General features: G+C 36.8%; 1 protein-coding gene across 1 annotated transcript in view; it reads left to right on the top strand.

The window, feature by feature from the left end:
- akt2 (v-akt murine thymoma viral oncogene homolog 2) overlaps positions 1-17,519 on the top strand; it is a 42,352-nt gene extending 24,833 nt beyond the window's left edge. The window contains 9 exon segments of the mRNA NM_198146.2: positions 1,418-1,549; positions 1,636-1,701; positions 1,787-1,855; positions 1,956-2,078; positions 2,259-2,387; positions 7,555-7,769; positions 7,852-7,939; positions 11,381-11,483; positions 15,998-17,519. Of these exon segments, the coding sequence (NP_937789.1) occupies positions 1,418-1,549; positions 1,636-1,701; positions 1,787-1,855; positions 1,956-2,078; positions 2,259-2,387; positions 7,555-7,769; positions 7,852-7,939; positions 11,381-11,483; positions 15,998-16,077 (1,005 nt within the window). The 3' untranslated portion in view covers positions 16,078-17,519.
- The last annotated feature ends 1,835 nt before the right edge of the window (positions 17,520-19,354 follow it).

Raw genomic sequence — 19,354 nt, 5'->3', positions numbered from 1 at the left:
ATATCTTTACATCACCTGACACATGGATAAATAAGGTTTCCATTGATGCACTTGGTTTAGATTGGACAATAATTGGTCGAGATATTTAAAAACATGCAATCTGTGGGTTTATAAAAAATCATCATACTAAGTAAATTGCCTTTAAAATTGTTCGATGGAAGGGCTTGGCAGTACACATTACTAACTAAAATATATTTTTATGCTGATATTTTCTTTTGATAAATTATAAATTGTATGTTGATATAATTTACAAAAATAATCATCATGCAACATGAAGTTTACATAATATGTTAATACTTTTGCATTTAATAAACTTAATATTACTTAACCAATGTTTTTATTGTAAAAGAAAAATGATTAATTTGAATCTTCTGTCAAAATTATATTGGTGTAACAAGACTTATTTGAATATAAATGTAATAAAAAAACATTAAATAATTTTCAAGTTTACTTAACAGATACAATCTAGTTCTGAAATATGTGATTTTGACATTTTTAAAACTACTGATTCTTCAGCTTCAGTTTGATGTAAAAGTACTGTACAGATATGATTGTATAATGAGGGTTAAGCCCATTCTAGAACCAAATTGTGGATACTTGTGGGACAGTTAATGCCTGATGAATGGGGAGTCATTAATACTAATTTATACTTCTGCATCGAGTGATCGGTGTGACTAGCCTTGTGCATAGTCGTGCATTTATACTTCTCACTGCTGTTTGTGTTGCTCTGCAATACCACATCTGAAATGCTTGCTGGCAGCCGATGTTTCTTTGTATTGAGTTTCTATGCAGGAGTTTTGTTTTTTCTGAACGCTACAAATAGCTAAAACTCACTCATTCCGCGGTGGGAACCGGTGGATGTGCAACAACTTTAATCAAAATGTAAACGCAAAACAAAAGTTTCCATCTGGATCTCTTTTACGAGACTCCACACTTGTAAACACTCGCTTCATTGGCTCGTGACTGTCAGCACCGGCCACACTTGTCACCGATACCAAGCCGATCAATCACAGAGCTTGTGTTACGTGTTGTTGCGATGTGTAGTTAAATTTATTGAGAGGTCAGTGTCGGAGTCAGCCATGGCGAAGGCTTTGCAACCACACAAAGGCTGCACCGGAGCATACGCATGTGCTTGACACAGAACTTTAAATCAGCCTTAGGTTGCCATTTTAATTCCCAGTACCAGGTTTGAATAGAAGTAAAAGCATACATTACTTTACATTAGTTTGATCAAATTTTTCAGTAGTTGGAAACTACTACTGGTATTTTCATTATTAATTAATTAATATTTGTATTTAGCATTAAAAAAATACAAATTTTGTAAGCTATAGTACAAAGCTTAACCTCAGGAAATGTTATATTCAGGATATTATTAATAAATTCATATACAAAATGTTTGTTTTTTTTTCCCCCTCAGACCATGAGTGACTTTGACTACTTAAAGCTGCTGGGTAAAGGCACTTTTGGTAAGGTTATTCTAGTGAGGGAGAAGGCTACTGGCATGTACTACGCCATGAAGATCCTACGCAAAGAGGTCATCATCGCTAAGGTGGGCACCATGTGCATCAAACGCTTAAAATGATCCAGAACTATGCTTTTGAGACTCTTGACATGATTGTCTTGCGGTTTTTTTAGGACGAAGTTGCACACACAATCACAGAAAGCAGAGTGTTGCAGAACACACGGCATCCTTTCCTTACAGTATGTTTTTTGTTGTTTTTATTACACAATTCTCTTTCTTTTTACGTGTTGTTAATTAACAGTTTTCAAATCTCTTCAAATATAGACACTAAAATACGCCTTCCAGACGCGAGATCGACTGTGTTTCGTCATGGAGTACGCAAATGGAGGCGAGGTTTGTCACATCCTGTCACCTCTTTAAAAAATAAAGCAGAAAATCCTTCACCATTCTGTCTCTTAAACTTTTGTTTGGTCTCATTTTTGCGTGTTTCCAGCTGTTCTTCCACTTGTCTCGAGAGCGTGTGTTTACGGAGGACAGAGCTCGCTTCTATGGGGCAGAAATCGTTTCAGCGTTGGAGTATCTGCACTCTAAAGATGTCGTCTACAGGGACCTAAAGGTTTTCCCGTTTGAATGCTATGCGTAATTGTTGTGGAAATAGTTTTGAGTTGTTTTTGCAAAGTATGTCATCTAATTGTGTCATAGACCACAATGACATGAAGTCCATGTTCCCTTTTTTATACCACAAATGGCTAAACACACTTTTCTAATTCCGTTTGAATGGCGTTTGTCTTTGCAGCTGGAGAATCTAATGCTGGATAAAGATGGTCACATTAAAATCACAGACTTTGGCCTGTGTAAAGAGGGCATTACTAATGAGGCCACCATGAAGACATTCTGTGGGACCCCAGAGTACCTTGCTCCTGAGGTACTGCCAACTCACTCCATTAACACTTTCTCAACCCATTTGTAGATCGTAGCTTCAGTACCAGATTGAACATGGAAAAAAATGCCATGACTCAGGCCTAGAACTGATTTTCTTATTTTCTGAATGATTGGAATGAAATCCTTCAGTGTTTTTAAGCCAGAAACTGTTTTGTTGTTTGGATGTTTTGAACTCCACCACATTGAAAGGAGAACAGAAGCCAAAAGGCATCTTAACAGAATGATGCAATACATGTCATGAAGTACTAGATGAAGGTTTATGAAAATATTTGGCTTTTGAGGAATTTATTTTAGTGACTCGTCAAAGGGATAGTTCACCAAAAATTTAAAATTGTCAATTTTCTGATCCTGTTTTATTATAATTTTTCTGTTCAGCACAAAACAAGATATTTTGAAGATAGCTCTAACTAGGCCTGCACGATGAATCAATTTTAAACTGATATTGTGATTTGAAAAGTTGTGATTCTCAAATTGCAAAACCTCAGTTTATTCCGATTGTTACTATGGCGAGGGAGGCGAGCGTGAGAAATTAAAATGATCAAACTATCGTTTAGGGCTGCAACAATGAATCAATTAAATTGATAAAAATCGATTACTAAAAGCTAGGGCTGGGCGATTTTTTTTTTTTTTCTGATTTATTTATTTATTTTTCGATTAATTCGAATTTCCGTTTTAAGACGATTTAATTTTGAATGAAATCGAGAAATTGCGATTTTTAAAAATATATATATTTAATACATTATAATGGCACCAATGCGCTTGGGTTCACTCTCTGTATGAAGCAGGAAGCACACCAGAATCGCCTCTCGGCGACGCGACGCGCCGCACAGCACCTCGCCATGGATTTTAGAATTCTAAACAGGTTTCTATACACACACCGACGCCGCCCAGCCACGATTCACGAAGCAGTTCATATTTCAGCCGGCCCACAGAGCGCCATCTGATTAGTTTCATGTTAAATATCATGTGAATGTGTGCGTTTGGTGTGTGATAGTTTAAACTTTCATGTCAGCGCTGTGTTGCGGCGCTTCTGGTGTGCGACCTGCTTGACTGCGTGTTAAAGCGTTAGGTCATGTAGAATTTTACTTGTTGCACGTCTGTGTGAATTGTCAAGACATATTCCCTCATCAAGTCGATAAACTCGATCTAAACATGTATGAAGCACGTAAAAGCCTGCCATGTGAAAAATCGCGTCGATCTTTTGGTTTGAACACGAGTAGAGGTGAGGGACTGTAGCAGTGAAAATGAAAGTACCCGCCCCCATGACATCATTTAGCGGACCTAGTTGAAAACCAGACAGATCAGCCAGCATAATAGAGAGTGGAGCAAAGCGCATCAAATGATCGGTATTTAAAAGGGGGGGAAAAAAAAATAGATTAAATATATTATTTTATATTAGACACATCTGGTGCTTGTATTTGCTCCTGCTATACATCCACAACTTCACACATTGGGTTAAATTAGGCTTTACAGTTTCCATGTTCAGTCCTTTTTTTTCCACTGTATCTTTTTAAGAAAAAGGCAGCAGCATTACAACCTGTCATTTAATCAGAAGATAAAGTCAAAGCCGAGCTGACAGCCAATCTTTCCTAGGCTCAGCAAAACTAGCAAAAATACCTCTGTATTCCTGCAAGTGCAATTTTTACACAAATATTTCTTATTCAAATCTTCAGCAACGCTATTTAACTCGTGAATTTGTTTTACATTTATTTACACCTTGACCGATTTTTGTATGACATGGCCATTAAAAATACAATGTTCCTTAACTAGATGGTTTTTCAAGTTACGTTTGAAGAGAATGTTACTTCAGTCATGTTGTTGTAATGTTTGAGAAGACTCGTAACACAATAAAAAAAAAATCGAAATCGTGAATCGGTCAAACTTTATAAAAAAACTAGTTTTTTTTTTTTTTTTTTCAGCCCTACTAAAAGCATTAGCAACAAATTTCATAACCGATTTCTTGTGTCACGCAATATGGGGACGTTTGATTATTAAAAAACACTTTAGATGTCTTCTACTGCACGTGCCTGGACAGAGGTAAGCGCGTTGCTCTGCTTGTGCGCGCATATTGTCATTCTTACATTAGAAATAACAAACTTGCAACTTGCAAGCGGAAAAGATGTGATATGGTAACGGCCGCTGCTATAGTTAATCTGGTGAGCGTGCGTATTAGCCTCAGTGTACATACTTGGAACTTTAAACTATGCGTACAGTTGGCAACTTGTCATAACTTTTCCGTGCAACAGAAATGGGATTAGAGAAGCCTTTACGATTAATTAACTGTGACGAATTAAAGCGCAGATATTAGTGAAATCAGTTAATCATTGCATCCCTATTAATGATTACAGTTCATTGTACAAAAGGCATTTTCTACAAAACGTATCCAAATGTTTTCGGCTGTCCGCACCACTCACTGATGGTAACTCACGCTCTGCGCAGCCTCTGCAGCTCATACTGAATTGAACAGACGCATGTCACTTCATTGCTATAGCAGCCGTTTTTCGACTGAACTTTATTTTTATGTCTTGGTCACACTATTTGGAGGGCCAGAAGAAATTGCCTCGGGGGCCGTGTTCGGCCCGCTGGCCGCCAATTGAATAGCCCTGGTCTACACACACACGGCTGTTTGACACTATTCTCTTCCCCTACTGAGTCAATGTTGACAAATTTTGTGCTATAACATGGTGCACAGGATCATGAAACGAACATTCTAAAAGCAACTCATGTAAACACCCTGCTCATACTATTGTCTTATTCAGATTAAAGCAATTGATTTGATTACTGAATTCCATGAAAACATAGTCAGTGTTTAAAAAAAGCATAAAGTCCACAAAAAATATTTACCAGGATTACTCTTGGCTAATGTGAAGATGCTTTATAAACAAGTCTATTAGTGGTAGGTCATTTCTAAACGATCTTTAATGTGGCTCAGGAACAATGAGTTGTCTGGGTGAGTCATTCGTTCATTCCCACATTGTGCAGGAGGGGAGATTAGTTTCTTTTTCGAGTCTTTTGTTGAGTTTGAGTTGACCCCATTGTAATTATTAATAAAATTATATCAGTGAGAAGACCTCAATACAGAAAGTATCTTATATGAATATGAATATGTTTGTACATGTTCTGTAATTATAACAGGCATTAAGAGATGAGGTAATTACAATGACACTGCTATGACAGGTTAATTATGGAGTATAATTGAGATATACGTTTTCCGTCAAATGACAAACTGACATTACTGTACATGATGGATCTTTTGGTTCATTTTCAACTTTGCATTGGTTTCATGTGTGCTCAAATGGAAGATCTTTTAGATTTGTCCTTTTATTGCCCTGACTAGGGCTGCACAATTTTGGCAAAAATGTGAATCGCGATTTTTTTTATTTATTTTTTTTATTTTTTTTTTGCTTAAAATCAAGATCATGATTCTTTCTCACGATTTGTAAATGTAAAATAAAGGTTAATATGAGTAGCCTATTATTATTGTTCATTCTCAAACACATGGTAAAACAACAATAATATTAGGCCTATGTGTAGGTATACTGTTGCTTAAAATGTTGTATTATGGTAGACTTAAACAGACTTTCAATATGTCCTGTTTGTTAATTCACAGTAAAATGATGACATCAGAATTTAACTATTCATATTTATAAAATTGAATTATTATGTTTGAGGCATGCCTGTGATCTGTCATTGACAACATTATTAGACCATTATATTTCCATTTATTTATAGGCTAGGGTTGTTATACTGACACTGTAAACATTTATTTTCATGCACAACACTTTGTGTTCGCTATGAAAGAAAAAACATATCAAATGCTTGTCGTATTCATAACTCTAAAATGCGATATGATCATTTAAATAATGTGCGGAAAGTTTCATTTTCACTTCCTAGTGTGGCTCATGGCTGCTGTCACTGTGAGAAAAAAAGCACATGCAAATCAATCCTCCCGCACGGCCCTCAAACAATCGATCTGTGCAACAAACTGAACGTTATTTACAACTTCATTACCTGTTATTCACAGCATATGCTGGTTGTGTTCACTAAAGTAGGTGTCATTTGCGTGCACGAGCACATTTTGGCAGTAAACAAACAGTGCGTCAGCTAACGTGCCATTTCGCGACCGTGAATACATCATTACATGATGACAGAAATGACATTTTGGGTGAATTATACCTTATAAATACAGTATGTGACACTTTTAACGCCATTTGAAGGTGTCAATGTTTCTGTGAAGATTTCTGCGGCCACCTTTTTTTCTCTCCTGACCTTAAAAATATAATTGGCTGAATCGTAGAAAAAGCTGAATTAGGATCGTGTGTAGAGTCGAATCAAGATCGTGATCTTTTTTTTAATTAATCGTGCAGCCCTAGTCCTGACTTTATTTCATTTTTTTTCTAAATGTTATAAGCTACTTAATCATCTGCAATAGAAAATATATTAATATGATAATTTTCTCTTATAGCCCATAAAGTGTTTTTATAAAATTATAGAATATTCATAAGTCCATTGCTATAGACCAGGGGTGGCCAACCCTGTTCCTGGAGAGCCACCTTCCTGCAGATTTCAGTTGCTACCCATATCAAACACACCTGAACCAACTAACTAGGACCTGAACACCACGTGATAATTACAGTCAGGTGTGCTTGATATGGGTTGCAACTGAAATCTGCAGGAAGATGGCTGTCCAGGAACAAGGTTGGCCACCCCTGCTATAAACCATTTCAATGTGGTCATGTCATTGGCCCATGAACAGGTCCTGCTTGTTATCAAACTATTTCATAACTATAACAAGAGGCAATTCAATCAGAACTTAATGTCAACATAGCTATCATAACCTTATTAATCAATATGTGGCTCTTTTTGGATTCCTGGAAGCTATAGAAATTAAACGTATCAAACAGGAAATATTTTGGGACCATTGTTTTTGTTTACATCCCTCAAAATGGTCTATACATTTTATCTGCACTAATAGATTTCACAATTACAGTGTCCAAATTACTCAAATATACCACAATATGAAATAAAAATGCCATGAAAACATAATTTTTGAGTCTGTGATAACTTGTGAATACATCACCCCAATATTGAATTCAGCTATTTTATTTCTCTTTTGATTTCATTCTCTTTATTTTTACCCTCTTCCATAGGTATTAGAAGACAACGATTATGGCCGTGCAGTGGACTGGTGGGGTCTTGGAGTGGTAATGTATGAAATGATGTGCGGTCGGCTGCCGTTCTACAACCAGGACCACGAGCGTCTGTTTGAGCTCATTTTAATGGAGGAGATCCGCTTCCCTAGAAACCTCTCACCCGAGGCCAAAGCACTGCTGGCCGGCCTTCTCAAAAAAGACCCCAAACAGAGGTAAGAGGAACACCCGTTTTTGCTTTTGTTGTGAGGTGTGGCTTGCATGTGTTTAAGTGACATGCATTTTGATGTTTCTAAGGCTTGGCGGAGGTCCTGAAGATGCCAAAGAAGTGATGACACACAAGTTCTTCAACAACATGAACTGGCAAGATGTGCTTCAAAAGAAGGTAAACTAGAGTGAAAAAGTTTGCTCGTGTCTGTACTGTGATTTATTTGAAATATTTTTAATCGGTCCTCATCAGATTATTGGTGCACATGAACATTTGCCTTGAGTGTGCACATGCTGAAAATTGTTACACATAGACTTTGAGCTTAAAGAGATATTAGACCATTTGTCCACACACACATTATTAAAAAGTATTAAAAGTTGATAAATCAATTATGAGAAAACGTAAGCTCCTGAAAAGGTATTAAAGTTGTAATTGCGTTTTTACGAGGTCTTGGTTTAAAAAAAAAACTCCAAAAAAGTACAAATACATTTATTTTATAGGTGGGCATAGATTATTTTTTAAAAATCTAGATTAATCTTGGAAATAATCTAGATTAAAATGGAAGAATTCAGAATATGTGTGCTACCCCAGTAATAAGTCATTGAGAATGGGTTTCTCAAGCCAGGTGGTGCATTAAACCAGGGGCTCATCTCCTGTTTCCAAAATGCATCACAAACTGCTTGAGAAACTGTTCTACAGTGATGATTGAATGAAATGTTCATGAGTTAAAGTAAAACTGTCGAACTGCAGTTAAAGTCAGGCATTCTCCTGATTTGATTCAGAAGGGCACTTTTTTTTTTGTCTGACAGCTCACCGGTCAGGTATACATCTGCGCTAAAATATCAAGGCGGAAGTCATCATAGCTTGCGTAGAATAGACCCAGCGCCCGAACCAACTTTAAGAATAGATTAACAGTGATTTATTTTATTTTTTTAATTGCGCAAAAAGAATCTTGCGTTAACGCCAATAACGCCCCACCACTAATTTATTTTAATCCAAATATGACCAACGGCGTGCTCGATCCACGTGATTGGTTTGGGCTGGGGCGTGTCTGGCCAAGCTCCTCCATCTCGGTGATGCCATGTGATTTGTGATAAACGAGGGGAAGGTGATGTGACGCTCTTCACATGTAGCAAAACCATAGAGCAAAACAGATGACAAAATTGGAAAATGTAAGTTTGCGTACTCCTGGTTAGAGAAAGAGTTTAAACTGTGGCTAAAGCCTGTCGCTGAAAAAAACTGCGTAATTAATTTTTTCAAGGTTTGTTTCTTCCGAGCTTATCTGAGTTCTGTTGCATGCTTGTGCACCATTGGTTTATTTAACTAAAAATATTTATTACCAACTTTTTATTAAGGTCTTAAATATTAGAATATTAGAAATATTCTGTGAAAGTCTTTAAAAAGATATTGAAATTACCTTTATGATTCCTGCATATACCCTTGACAGTTTTTCTTTATTTTTTTCTTCCTTTTTTTGTTTTTGTTTTGTTGAAGTTTCCTAGTATGGAAGTCAATGGTTACATGTTTTCAACATTCTTCAATATATCTCCTTTTGCGTTAAACAAAGCAACAAAACTCAAGCTTGTTTTGGTAAATGATGGTAGAATTTTAATTTTTGTGTGAACTGTCCTTTTAACAGTTTCATTCAATCAATCTTTATTTTTATAGCGTTTTACTATGTAGGTTGTGTCAAAGCAGCTTAACATAACTTATAAAAATTTCAGATAAAAGTTTTTATAGTCATAAAGGGTTTTACACCATATACTACTGGCTTATTACTTGCCTATTCTTAACATATGAACTATTTATTAGCACTTATAAAGTATGATTTTACTTTACATTCCTAATTCTACCCTATACCTTAACCCAACTCTTATACTTTTCTTATTAATTAGCAGCTAATTATTAGTTTTTGAGCTAAAAGTGTCAGTTAACGGTTTGTTAATAGTATAAGTTGTACATAAAAAAATTTTTATTAATAATTTATGTTGAGTTGACCTTTGCATGTGCCAAATAACGGACATATGAAAGCCCAATGTTTAGCACTCAGTTTTTTCCCCTCCCACCCCAGATCAAAGCTCAATTTTTACAGCTGAAGCAAAGGCTCTATTTTAGGCTCTGGAACATATTTTAAAGGAACATAATTGAAACATATTTCTGTCTACCAACATTGAATTCTTTTGAACTGGAGCATTCTATTATTAACATTTTTATCAAAGTGAATGAACTGCAGTAAATGAGCTGCTTGTAAATAAACAAGCTGACAAAGCTGCCAAAACAGCCCTAACAGGACAGATAAAAGAGTGCAAAATCCCACCTTCGGATTTAAAGCCACTAATAAAAGGCTATATTCTTTCAAATAGGGCAAGCAGAGAAGCATCAGTGCTCAGAAAATAAACTTTTTGAAATTCAGCCAGAATTTTTTTTTTTTTTTTTTTTTACTTAAGACATGATGAGCTTGTTTATAGGAGATGCCGCATTGGACACATGAGACTCACTAATGAACATTTACTTAAAGGAGAAAACCCCCAAAATGTCAATATTGCAACAGAAATCAATTGTTAAACATGTTCTTGTGGAATGCCCTATTTTTTATGCTATAAGATAACAATTTTTATGTGTAGAGACTTTAAATAAAATATTTTTAAATGTGAATCCTTCTAAAATTGTACAAATTTTATCAAAAGTAAACCTTAAATTGCTTTAGGGAGCTTTCACACCTAGACTTTTGTTTTGGAACCTGTCACGTTTGCCCTGTTAGTGCGGTTCGTTAGGCATATGTGAATCCAGCAATCACGCTCTTATCCGCACCAAAACAATCGCTCCGAGATTGCCTGAATGATGTGGTCTCGGGTCGATTAAAACAAACTCTGGGGCGGATCGATTGTAGTGAGAAAGCCAAACGATTCGAGCCCGGCCATATCAAAGTGATTTATGGATATGTAATAGGCATACGGCTATATGAAGGGAGAATTATGAGTAGGGCGGGAGGTCATTCAACAGACATCTCAAGTCTCCGGAAGTTTTGAGAGACTTGCACAGAGACTCCTGGATGCCCACAAATGAGTAATAATCTCCCGGTAATCGCGCATCTCCCTCCCGGTCCTCAAATACGTTGTGCACCTTTCTCATCCCACCTCGCTCTTCAGACACGTCGCGCGCACCCTATCAGACACCACCAAACCACAACCCCCTCCCCTGACATCTGAGCGGGACTCTGCCAAATAAACCTGCGGAGAGTTTAGTCGCACATGAATTGTTTTAGCTATTTTGGCCCGTTAAGAAACTTTGCAGTGTGAAAGCGAACCGCACCAAGAACAAAGAGCAACAATGTAACAATTTTAATCCCTGTTTTGGAACAAATGGATCAATTCACCGCTGTGAATGCACCCTTAGATTTTTATCTTATTATTATTTATGTTTTTTTATCTTGTGCATTTATTGCTGTTGATGACTTTTAATTGTTAGTAGATTTTTATAATTATAGAAAAGTGTTGTTTTTAAAATGTGGTAAACCTGATCTTCTTTTTTTGCCATGACATAGCCAGAGAAGCTGATATGGCAATCAACTCAAAATTCTCTCTCTCTCCCCTCCCACCCTCTACTTGTTTTCTGCAGCTCGTTCCACCCTTCAAGCCGCAAGTGACCTCAGAGACAGACACACGCTACTTTGATGATGAGTTCACTGCACAGACCATTACTGTCACTCCACCTGACCAATGTGAGTACCTCAATCCTTCCTGGTGTCACTGTATTTGTTATGCACCAATATTGGAGTCTGCATTCACTTGAAATGGACCTTACTTCCATTGTTGACAGTCCTGCGCTCAAGTTACTTTACAGAAAAAAATAATGGTCATTATAATTATTTAATTAATTACTCACCCTCGTGTTGTTTCAAACCCCTGAGACAATCAATTGTCTTCGGAATACAAATGAAACATTTTAGATGAAGTCGTGCAGCTCCCTCATCCTCCATAGGCGGCAAGGTTCTCAAACTCCAAACTCCAGAGAGATATCAAAAAAGCTCCTCAAAACAGACCATATGCCTTTAATGGTCCAATTTTATTATTATTTTAGTATTGATTGCGTACATTCACGAGCACTGTGCAGTGATGTATATTCTCCCGGATGATCATGTGACTTGATGATGATCAAAGCACAGGTGCTTCTAAGGTAATATATCAGAGATGTAAACAGTTGCATCTCATAAACATATTTACACTGAGGAGAAAAAAATGAAAGTTGTTTTACTGTTTTATGTGCTGAAGTATTCTCGTAGCTTGATAATATTCCAGTTGAACTATATCGAAGGCATGTGGTCTATTTTGAGAATGTTTTTGGCACTTTTATGGTATTTGGAGGTTTAAGGGAGCTTTCAGATTTCACCTGAATTATCTTAATGTGTGTTCCCAAGATAAATTATGGTCTCAGGCATTTGCAACACCATGAGGGTGCTAATTAATAAGATTTCATTTCTGGGTGAACTATTATTTTATGTGGCAACTGCGAGTGCACTGCGTGGAATGTTAAAAACATGAGGTGCACAGGGCGCATAAACAACGCACAAAACGCTCACCACTGTTAGTAAATCATTCAAAAAAGGCACCTCTTAACGCAATGCGTTCAGTGTGATCGGCCCCTTAATCTTATTTCACCAAACATAGTTGTATAAACTTTTTTTTGTTTATATGATTTTTTTTTTCATGCAAGCGTTTATACTAGCACTACCGATGTGATCATTTTGACCGTTTATTATTTTTGCAGATAACTGTTGAAAAAAAAAACTCTTACAGTGCTCAGCATATATGAGTTCATCTCTTTTTTTAAAATGAATATTTGTATCCATTTCACATTTTCTTATGTTTGCTGACATGTCAAATGCACACCTGAATAGGTTCATTTCTGTTCCTGTCAATATGATTCAGTAGCTACTACACCCGTGACAATTTCTTAATAAGAACGATATATTTTGGATTGTTGCCTGATAAGACTAATTAAAATAATAATAATAATAGATGAAAAACCCAAAATAGCAACAGGAAACATTTGAAACATGTTTTGACCACTTCATAAGGCTTAATTTTATTGGAAAAATGCACTTTTGTAACAAATGTAATTTGGTGTAATTTGTATCTTTATTGTAACAGTTATCTACAAAATCAAAAGAATTAATAAATTTTAGGTGAAAAGATCCTTTTTCAATAAGGGAATTATGAATTAAATTTAAGTAAACCTATTATAACATGTAAAATTAGGAATGTAACGGTATTGTAAATACCGTCGTACCGCAATATTAATGTTTTTCGATATTACCGAAGTCGCATGACTCGGTAAAACTATAGGTCTTCTGAGAAAATTTGCTCAGGCGAATGAAGCGAACGGGAGGTAGCGAAAACTACAATTCCCATCAGCCCATGCTTGACCATCATCCCTTGCGGTCTGTTGTCGCTACAGATCCAGTAATGCGGAAATGGAGTGTGCTGCTAGAAGCGGGGAAAAAAGAGCTGCTAAAAGAGCTGGAAAACTCTAAAGCGGGTGTTGTCGCCGCGCGCGTACTGAATAGTTGTGTTGTCGTGCGAGTTCTTATCAGCTGTGTTGTCGTGCGAGTTCTTATCAGCTGTGTTGTCGCGCGCGTACTGAATAGCGGTGTTGTCGCGCGAGTTCTTATCAGCTGTGTTGTCGCTCGCGTACTGAATAGCGGTGTTGTCAGCACACTGTTCAGATTGATGCAGACAAGAGACCTCTATCTCACTCATGGTTTGTCCTCTCAAGTGGGGGAAAGACAATGCACAACGTTACCCACTGCTGTCAACCTGGGCCAAGTCATATCTCTCTTGTCCCAGAAACCTCAGTCCCAAATGAGAGGGTTTTTTTCTGTTGCAGGGGACATTGTAAATACCCAGAGATACCAGCTTTTACCAGATTATATTTATATGATAATTTTCCTTTAAACCCATCTCTATCTAAGTGAGTGAGTGATTAAATGTTGAATGTGATGAGTTTTCAACAATACTAAATTGAAACTTTATTTTTTTACATGGTTTAATATTTTTTTGTTATTAAAATTGAAGTTCCTGTTTCAAAGCTTACAGATAGATGGCTAATTTGTATGTCATGACACTTTTGGCACTTTTTTGGAGTATTTTCATAAGTTTTGTTTTTTCCTGTAAATGATTCAATAAATACCGTACCGTGACATTCATACCGAGGTATTACCGACCTGTGAAATTCTGATACCGTTACATCCCTATGTAAAATATATTATTTCAGATAGTTTTTTTTATAATTTGAGTTACAAATTACAGTATAGGACTAGTGTCGTAAGATGAATTATTGGTATCGCAACAACCCTACTAGAAATACTATAGCGTTCAAAATGGCCGAATAATTTACACTGTCTGCTACTTTTCCCTGTGACTTTAAATATGCATGCCTGTTGCCTAGCAACTTCCTGCTAACAAAAACATTAACTTTATTTTGGCAAAAACTACTTTTTTTCATACATGTCTGCAAGACAGCATATTTAGGTCTGTGAAAAAGCCTTCTGCCTTCTCCCCATGCGTGTGAAAGTGTAAATGAAAGTTCTCAAGTTTTCATTCTAAAACGCTGCTTCTCCGTCTCAGTGTGGATGGGGGAAAACGTAGACATCTGAAATCAGAGACGGGACTGCAGACATTCTCTCTGCTTTGGACTTTTTCTGAATATTAAGTAGCCTACACATAGTTCAGTCCTGCATCCTCTCCTTTTAAGTTCAGACTTCGCAAGTTTGAAACAAGACGTTTGGCCAGCGGAGAAATTGAAATGATCGTGCCCAACTGAGTCTGGTTTCTCTCAAGGTTTTTTTTCTTTTCACTTTCGCCAATTGGTGAAGTTTTTTTCCCCTCTCCGCTGTCGCCACTAGCCTGCATGGTTTGAGATCAGTACAGCTACGCATCAATGGATTTGCTCTTCAGGGTTTAGGCCCTCAGTAGTGATTATTAAACCACACTGAGCTGAGCTGAACTGAACTTAAACACTAAATACTGAACTACGCTGTTCCAATTTACTATGAACTTTTATGTTAAGCTGCTTTGGCACAATCTACATTGTAAAAGCGCTATACAAATAAAAAAAATTGAATTGAGTTCAATAAATTGAATTGAATATGGAAAACAAACTCCTGAGGACACGTCGGGTAAATCTTCAAAGGGAACAGTGTAATTTATAACCTTATTCACATCATCCTTGCTACGTTGTTTCTCATCTTAACAATAAAATGAAAACATGATTTACGGAACTGCTATTTTCATTTTAGCACCTTAACAGACACCAAAAATTTTGAGGCATTGTGCTGCATAGATTTATAACAAAACGGAGCCTATAACATTACTGCCTCCTTTCATTTTCATTGACAATATCAAACATGCCCTCTCTTTTGCTGAAAATCAGTTTTAATAATCAATAATGGCCATTATAAAAGTATAGCGTACAATAAGTCTATACAATATAAAAAATAAAGGCAAGCAAATAAAGTAAAAAGTCTATATACAGAATGTACATGATTACATTAATTATTAACTTATCCTTGCACTCAGCCAAAACACGTTACCTGAGAACAAGTGATAGATTCAAAAGACTAAAGTCGGGGAATATGTTGTTTGATAAAGACAACAAGATTAATTAAATATCACATTTAACAAATATAGAGAGATTAGATCCTGCGGTAGATCCTTGATAAACAGTCCGACAAGCACAGCTCTCATCTGGGTAGATATGCTGCAGCGCATGCCAGAGTGTGTGTGTGAGGTCATGTGATGTGCGTTTTCCGTGGTGTTATGTAGACGGAGAGTTGTTCAGAAACGCTGGTTATAACGCTAGTGAGGATGCGAATCGTTTTCATTCCAAAACGCTGTTTTAAAACTAAAAAGTACTAGTGTAAATGGGGCCAAACGCGCGGACATTCGTTGGTGGTCTATACATTTAAAGCCCACATCACCAAAAAGATTGTATTTTTAGGGCTACAACTTAAATAAATATGATGAAAGAGATGTTCAAAGCTTAAAATTAATATCTCAATAGAAGCTTTGAATGTAAACATGACATCTTATATGAGAACGGCAAGAAGGGTCCCTACAGTAATGCTAGTAGTTCCAGAATTCTGGCAGTTCCAGTGTTAACTATTAAGAACATTTCAATTTGAGCTGCTTAGGTTTTACATTGTTCTCTCTCTCTCTCTCTCTTCATTGCTCACAGATGACAGTCTTGACGCGGAGGACCCAGATACACGCACACACTTCTCCCAGTTCTCCTACTCAGCCAGTGTGCGGGAGTGAACACCCCCTCCCTCTCCACCCCCCCTCCTCCCTAACTCTCTCACCCTTACCAGCAAGCCGGACGCCCCTCACATACACAAACTCATACAAGGACACGTGCACCAGCAACCCAAGCCCTCCAGGAACGGGTTCTAGGCGGAACTACGGCACCTGTGAACCATCCACCCACAGACAGGGTGGTACCCTCTGCTCTCAGTCCTGGTTTCCGATTGGCTCTTCATCCAGCCAGTCACAAGCCTGACACTACACACTGCTACACAATCCAGCAATCACTGATTAAAGCTCAACCAATCAGGTACCATCGAGAAACACGGCTCGGCACCAGCAGGTTTCAGGACACACACATGCATACGCTCGCACTCTAAACACTGGACTCTTGTAAACACACAAATATCAAACACACTCTAAATTATCTTGTGGGGACAAGATAACGCAACCAATTTGGACACTTCTCCCGCTGATTGTTACAGTCTCAAAGCCATATTTCTGCAAATGTACAAGTGCTCTTTCTGGAACTAGCTGTTACCAATAGTGTTTTTACAGCCCGAGGACCGACGATTGGGTAACACAGAAAAGATTAGTGCTGTTTTTCTGCCTGGGTAGTGTACTGAATGCTGTGTGTGTGAGTGGATGAATGCGTGTTTTCAGTCTACATCTTCAACTGTGTGTCTTTTTGTGTTTCGATTTTTGTACATGGGCATAAAGTTAAAGGAGTAGAACAGGGGTGGGATTGTTAGGGGTTTGGGAGGCTCACACACTATAGATGTGAAAATGTTTGTGCTTTAAAGGGAAGAGAGAGAGAGAGAGAGAGAGAGAGAGGAAGACAGCGCTAGCGTGTTAGCAGGGAGATTATGATTTCCTCCCCAGCCGAGAGCCTTGGAGAAGCGTTGTCCTTCATCTGGAGACTTCCAAGGTTAGTGTATCATAGAAAGAATCATGTTTTCATTCTCTTTTTTTTTGCAGGCATTGATGTTAAAATTTATAGACTAAAGTACAAGAAACAAAGAGCAAAGTAATTGAGGATCTGAATGTCATGTTATTTAACTGCGTCCGACTGGTTTTAAGTTGCAGACAGTGGAAACGCGTATCTACACCATTGTTGTCGCAGCCTTGACACTTTTTCATTTCTCCTTTTTTTATTTTATTAGTTTAGTAAAGAATAATGGTTAGGATGTTTGAGAGGAAATGTTCAAGATCATCTCCAGATTTGTAACGTAGGCGTGCTTGTCCAGACTGGACACGCCGCTTAGATGTGTGAGGTGTCGTTTCTTCTTTTGCCTTTTTAAAGATGCTTCATGTAAGGAAAGTCATTTTTGTTTTCTTTTGTTCGTTTGTTTGTTTTATTCATTATTTTATTTGGATCATTCTTTTTGTTCATTCACCCACTCCCTGAAATTTAATTGTCTTGATAAATATATATATATAAAATATATATTACAATAGTTTTTTTTGTTTGTTTGTTTGGTCCATTTTTCCATTCATGTGAGTGTGGTTTATTTGTGCATGTGTGAGTGTGTAATATGGTGGTCACAGTGTTTATTTGCAACAGTTGGGATATGAAATAAGTGCTTGTTAACACTATATATATATATATATATATATATATATATATATATATATATATATATATATATATATATATATATATATATATATATATATATACATACATACATACACACACATACACACACGTCACCATCCCTCCTCCATATATGTACTCAAACAGGAAGTTTCTTCCTTGTTCCAACAGCAGGACCGAACTGAAGTGCTTCTACGGGTCTTAAAACTCACCATTCCCAAATCATGCTGTCTACACAGGCAACTCGCTAGGTTTTAAAACAGCCCTTATTGCCTTGACTGAGAGAGACCGCTAGATGGTGCCATTTGCCCTTCTCATTAAACCATACATTCTGATATGAATAACATCTGCGCACTGTAGTTCACCATTAATGATGCTGAACTTTAGTTTTTGGCTGGAGCCATGAGGGGTTGAAGATCTAAAAGGGTCTGCTGTAATAATTTCCTCCATTTTCTTGTGTATATACCTACCTGTAGAACAAGTCAGCTTTTGAAGTGGAATTATTTTGCAACTTTAACCATCGACTGTTCTGTTCTGAATGTGATGAACAATCACGAATGTCATCATCGATGCTCGGTTTGCTTTTTTTTAGCGCTGGGGATGCAAACGTTGGGGGGGAAACTTGAAATATTTCAGCAAACTTTCTAATTTTTTTTGCTACAGAGTTCTATGGGTTATGCTTTGCTATTAGGACATTCATGCAAGTAAATTCTTTTACCAAAAAAAAAAAAAAAAGCTGTCTGCCTCTTACTAACCCAGAATTTTGTGAAATTAACTTGGTGGACAGGAAGTGTGTGTGTTTTTCCTCTCAAAAGGGTTCTTCTGAGGTGTGCAAGGGTGTAGGTTCTCCACTGAGTCACATTCAGACATTTCAGTGTCTAAATTTATGCTTCAAACATGTAACTGCTCAGATTGGAAATATGCATAGATAAATTATGCCTATCAAATATTTGAAAAGTTTTAGCTAAAAACTTTTACATTTAAAGTTAAACTTTACTAATAGTTTCATGAACTACTTCAGTGGCTAATAATTTAGCCAAATAGTGACACTTGAAACACTTTTAAGAGCCAGTATGTTAAAAATACAGGAATGCTTTGTTTTTTATTTGATCATAATAATAGTCGTTTAGTTTTATAAACTGGTAAAAGCGATTTACCTTACCTTACCTTAAAGGTTGTAAACCTGCTGCCTTAAAAGCAGTAAGTTGACTTTATTAAAAGTAGGTAAATACATACATATACTGTTATATTCATATTATATATAGTTCATTTACTCAATTCTTTGGAAAAGGGTTTGCTCACTTTTTAAATAATTACTTTAAAAGCAGATTTACTTGTTTTTAAAGTGAAGTACTCACTTTATATATATATATATATATATATATATATATATATATATATATATATATATATATATATATATATATATATATATACACACACATACATATACACACACACACACACACCTTACTAAAGTCTTGTCACTTTAGTGACTCATATCAGTGTTCATCAAGATTCTTTGCATTCATCTTCAATGCCTTCATTTTACCCTAGACATGCTCAATAATGTTCATATCTGGTGACTGGGCTGGCCAATCCTGGAGCACATTGACCTTCTTTGCTTTCAGGAATTTTGATGTGGAGGATGAAGTATGAGAAGGAGTGCTATCCTGCTGAAGAATTTGCCCTCTT

The sequence above is a fragment of the Danio rerio genome, chromosome 18, assembly GCF_049306965.1.
Source record: "Danio rerio strain Tuebingen ecotype United States chromosome 18, GRCz12tu, whole genome shotgun sequence".
Taxonomy (NCBI): Eukaryota; Metazoa; Chordata; class Actinopteri; order Cypriniformes; family Danionidae; genus Danio; species Danio rerio.
The sequence above is the reverse complement of the archived record's forward strand: the minus strand, read 5'-3'. Positions and strand labels throughout refer to the sequence as shown.